Raw genomic sequence first — 5,174 nt, 5'->3', positions numbered from 1 at the left:
GTTGATGTGTCAATATCACCGCTCAAATGAGTCTTCTTACCTATCTACTTGATGCGGTTTTTACGAACAGGTTTATGAAACTAGTTTCCTAAGGTTAATAAATAGGAATGTGACTAATATAGTAGGTATTGGTTTCAAATATTTATCAAAGTTGAATGTCTTGCTTGGTAAATCTTTCTCTAGTATGTAGTTTTTTGTTTTATATTTGACTAGCGACTCGCCCCAGCTTCGCATGGGTGCAATAGTGATATATTGTGCATGTATTATACATAAAAACATTCCTCTTGAATCACTCTGTTAAAAAAACAGCATCAAAATCAGTTGCGTTGTTTTAAAGATTTAAGCATACAAACGGACATAGGGACAGAGAAAGCGATTTTATACTTTATATTCTACTGATGATTTCAAGACTCGAGAGAATAAAATGTTCAAATATAAAAGGAATACCTATTCTACCTCAACGATTTTATGCTTCAAAAGGATATAGCAAATATAGACAGTTTTAAAATATTTTTCATAACTATTTTATTTTCATTACTTAAACCAAAATCAAATAATTATCAATCAGAGAAATAAATAACAAATATGACCTTACAACTTAATATCACAGACAATAAATAAGAAACAATGAAAAAAAAATACAAATGTCATACCAAAAAAAAATTTAATCAATAATCTTTCGTTTTTTTTACTTAAATTAAAATCGTAAATTATAATTTCAGATCTATCACATGATTCACAATTATTGTGAAATTATAATAAATTAGACTGCCTTCATGGAGATCACTCATTCTTCCTATTTACCTATATCAAAATCTTTAAAACAAACTATCTTTTTGTAATCTATCCAGTATGAAATGCTTAGAAATCATAGGTGAAATAGCAATAATGAGTGACAGAGTACACAACATAATTTTTGTGTCAGAATAACAAAAAAACATAATGCTATGATACTTGTTTTAAATTTAAAAACTAGTTTCTGTTCAATCCTTTCTAAGAATTCTTTCTAAATGTAAAATTAATGGAACTATTTACAACACACTTAATCTTTGAATTTATTAGGAGATTACTTCAACATTTGATTCACATTTAAGAAATACTAGCAGTATTTTATAGTGGGTAGTTCCCAAGCAAAATCAAATTTTGTTTGATTCACATTTTCCCCTAATAAATTAGACTTTAAAGGATGCAATTGTGAGATATTTTACAAAGTACTTACATATTATGGTTTCCATGGGAATAGAGACATGTTAACTAATAAACAAAATGTAGAATTTCTTATCAAAATCTTACTACCTACAGTCCTTACATTATATTGAAACATACAAATAATAATTTAGAACCAATCTCATGTCTCCAAACACGTCAATATACCCACAAACAGTAAAATAATAACACATTGTTCTTATCAACATTCATAACCGTAAACAAAGCTAAATATTTACAAAAATAACAACCATATTCAGAGTTCTTAAGGATAAAAACTAAAACAATTGTTGCGGAAGACCACAGTGTATTTTTTAAGGACATTTTGTTGGTAAAATCCCCCATGAGGGCAGTCAAACGGTTTCAGTTATAACAGCAAATTAATTCTTCCAATAAATCATTCTGTCTGCAAGTCCAATGAGGAAAACATTACATTTTTCCCTAAAACATACCCAGACATGTTGTTTTCAACCAGCAAAACAACTTATTTACAAGTCAATTAGAGAGCATTCTGCTATACAAATTACAACCTTATGCCAACACAATTGAGTATGCTTTACAATAGCAAGTTACATTGAAATATGAGTATTAAGATTGCTTAATAGGGTTTCAATTAAATGTGGTTAATTGTGGTTCGTCTCGTACTTGCAACTAAAATTGATAAGGTATTAATGCAAAAACAGTATTTTTTATGTACTGGCATCGCAATATGGCCACATGTTGAACAATAAAATATTCATAAGGTCAGAGTCAGTCAACTAGTGACATTCAAGAAGTTGTATTTCCACTATCTGTGTGTATAATTATGTACACAGTTATATTGATAAATTATATTTGTAGTCAAGTCTTTATTTGTTGAACACACAGCAACTACAAGCTTCCTTAACAAGTTTATGTTTATGGAATAACCCATGACATCTCATCATAATTATTTCCTCGTTCTGGTGTAATTAAAAAGTCGATGTTGTTTTTTTATACAATTTGAATTTTTATTCTGCGTGTTCTATTCAACAAAACGGTTAAGCCACCAATGAGTTTTCGTGTCTAAATGCAGACTTTGTACGCTCAATTACATTTTTCCTAATGCTCAATACAAAGAGGGAGTTTTGTAGAAACCTCCGAAAACGATTGAATTTGTTACTTTTTCTATGATCATGTATGTGAATGGTCGGTTGGCTTGGAACTGTACTACTCCTATTCTGTTGCTGAACTCAGCTACTGTTACTCCTGCAGCCTCTGTTCCCTCTTCAGTGACCTCTATCTCAGCTTTGTGTACCACTTTGGATACATATAAAGGTGTACGAGCCATGAAGGGTAACTTGGCCCTGGATTGGTCAAACAGCTCCTGGATGCCCAAACGATTCTTCAATACATTTGTCAGATCAATGTCAGACTGGATCTTAAACCTTGGGATGTAGCAGTCTACCTCGTCGTCTGAATATTCTTCCTTAGATACTCTTAGTTCCTCAAAGAATGTGTCCAGGTTTACGTTCTTAAAGTTTGAGAACATGTCTTCTAGGGAAACACCAGGGTTTGGTAACATTATCAACATTGAAAGCCTGTTTTCATTGCCGTACGGCAGCTCAATAACTCTGGCTTGAAGTTCCCTGATGTTTGAGAATGGGTATGTGTGTCTGTTGTACATCATGTTGACATCACCAATCTTTTGGCCCTTGGAATCGTAGAAAGGCATTTTTGATGTCGATGACGCATTAAAAGGCATTGACCATTGTCCCTTGAAGTACAGAGCACTAGTCAACACCATTTGTGAGTCTTGGAAGTAACTAGCGTCAACCATATTGGGTATTTTCCCGTGAGTAATGTTTGAGATGGCTTGGTTGAGTATGTTTGCTGATCTCACGCTGTCCTTAAAGTCTAAAGTCACCATTTCAGTTTGGTAGTAATTCTTAGAGACTTCTGTGAACTCTGGTAGAGGAAGTCGGTCTTTGTCGACGAAAATGGCGTTTATTTTGGCTAGTTTCACTGTTCCAGTGTTTACTTGTAGCCATTGTGTGATGTTTCTGAAGCCGGTGCGCGTCGACTCCTTGTTTCGCGCCGAGAGACGAAGTACGTTGTTAATTTCGTTTCTCGTATCTCCGGCCGCACCTTCCGCGATCACAGCAAGTACGCTCCAAACGGTAATCGGCGACATTATGAAATTGTCACCCTCCTTCAAAGTTTTCGATGTGTGGAACAATATTTCTATCGAAAAGTTTCCGATTTTCTCCGACAATCCATTGTGGAGACCCGTGTTGTTTTCTACTGGCTTCTGTAAGGGTTGTCCGCAGCACAACGCCACAAACGCCACACAAAGCACTAATTTCATTAATTTAGGCATTTTCGCTTTTGTTCAGTTCTTACACACACTTGTCACAACCAATGTTTGAATTTGCAAAATTTAAAGCACTTGAATTTAGAACACTGATGCTACCTCGCGTTTGGCATTTTTTAAAATATAATTATTATGCCTATGACGCGTTTGTGTTATACACTAACGACTACTCGAAACGAGGAAAATTACTGACTGACCGGTAAATACGTGAATGCGGCGTATTTATACGTTGTGAAGTAGTAGAAGGAAAACCGGCGCCGGTTATGTCATGCCTACCTACTCTTGTAGGTACAGCCGACCGATTATTTGTTTACAATACTAGTTTTAAACAACACGCGGACGAAGAGACTGTAGTTTAAACGTTAAAGATAGTTCAACTGTTTATTTTAAAATTGATAATTTCGTGAAACTGTGATTGTGAAGTGTGAATTAGTAGAAATAATTTGTTGTTTAAAAAGTTTGACGTTTGTTTGTTTATTTTTATTTTGGTGCTCGTCAGGGTTGCAAGTGACTAACTTAAAATTGACCCGGCCTTTTAATTAATTTTATTATGAAAGGTTTATTGAAATATGTTGAGTTTCACAATTATTACGAAATATATGACATCGTTTATTTGGCCTTTATTACTTATCTACTATTTTTCTTTCTTCATGCTTTTTAATTTATGACAATATTAATTCAAGTTATTAGAATGGTTTAACATTAGAATACAAACTAACAAATAATTTTATTTTATTCAAAGCACATAGCACTAGCATTCAATCGAAACAATAGTACCTAAATAAATCACACATGCCAAAATAGTGACCTACCATTTTAAAAGAACTATGATGTCATACCTTTACGATCAGTAAACGATAAGACGTTTGTTAATTGAAATTTGATGACATACCTATGTTGTTTAAATGACTCGCAGTCATTAAATTCGCCTTATCGTAAACCGGCTGTTTATGGAATACCAGCATTTTTCGTGGGATTTCTGCATGTTACTTTTCTTAGCACTGTAACCTAGACTAGACCTAGAAAGTAACCTGTGTTACAATTTCCTTGATGAATATTAGTCATATTTTTAGATTGCTATTTTAAAGGATTTGCTCGTCCATATGGACTTATAACCGTTTCAGCCTTAGCATATTTACTTGGCCTGGCATATAATACAGCTAGTCATATTATTATATAGCTGACCCGGCAAACGTTGTTTTGCCTTATACATTATTTCGTCTAAAAATTTAAGGGTGAAAAACCCTTATCACTTAGGGGTATGGAAAATAAATAGTATCCGATTCTCAGACCTAATCAAAACGAATTTAGAATTTGGTAAAATCCGGTAAAGCCGTTTCGGAGGAGTACGATAACTAACATTGTGACATGGAAATTTCATATATTAGATTTACAATATAATTTTATTGCAAATTACTACAAATCATAATGTGTGGAAAAGTCATTCCAAGCGAGAGCATGATATTTACTGGTTTTGTATATCTTAATGTGCAATTGTGTGTTAGGTACACACAGACTTCAATAGTCTACACTATGTATGTATGTACATAAAATTTCCACGGTATATACGTTAAATTAATTAATGAAAAGGCTTCAAATATTTCCATTAATTATGCATGTGATTGACAACTGAAAA

At 33.3% G+C, this 5,174-nt stretch overlaps 1 protein-coding gene across 1 annotated transcript; it reads right to left on the bottom strand.

Annotated features, from left to right (window-relative positions):
* Nucleotides 1-647: 647 nt before the first annotated feature.
* On the bottom strand, nucleotides 648-3,972 carry LOC118279162 (serine protease inhibitor 77Ba). Its single transcript, XM_035598704.2, has one exon. It carries the CDS (start codon nucleotides 3,542-3,544, stop codon nucleotides 2,294-2,296), a length of 1,251 nt encoding a protein of 416 aa, XP_035454597.1. The 5' UTR covers nucleotides 3,545-3,972; the 3' UTR covers nucleotides 648-2,293.
* Between the last annotated feature and the right edge of the window lie 1,202 nt (nucleotides 3,973-5,174).

This window comes from Spodoptera frugiperda, chromosome 14, assembly GCF_023101765.2.
Source record: "Spodoptera frugiperda isolate SF20-4 chromosome 14, AGI-APGP_CSIRO_Sfru_2.0, whole genome shotgun sequence".
Lineage (NCBI taxonomy): Eukaryota > Metazoa > Arthropoda > Insecta > Lepidoptera > Noctuidae > Spodoptera > Spodoptera frugiperda.
The sequence above is the reverse complement of the archived record's forward strand: the minus strand, read 5'-3'. Positions and strand labels throughout refer to the sequence as shown.

What these genes read in the sequence shown, in the direction of transcription:
- LOC118279162 (XM_035598704.2), bottom strand. Translation starts at nt 3,544, where the DNA reads ATGCCTAAATTAATGAAATTAGTGCTTTGTGTGGCGTTTGTGGCGTTG.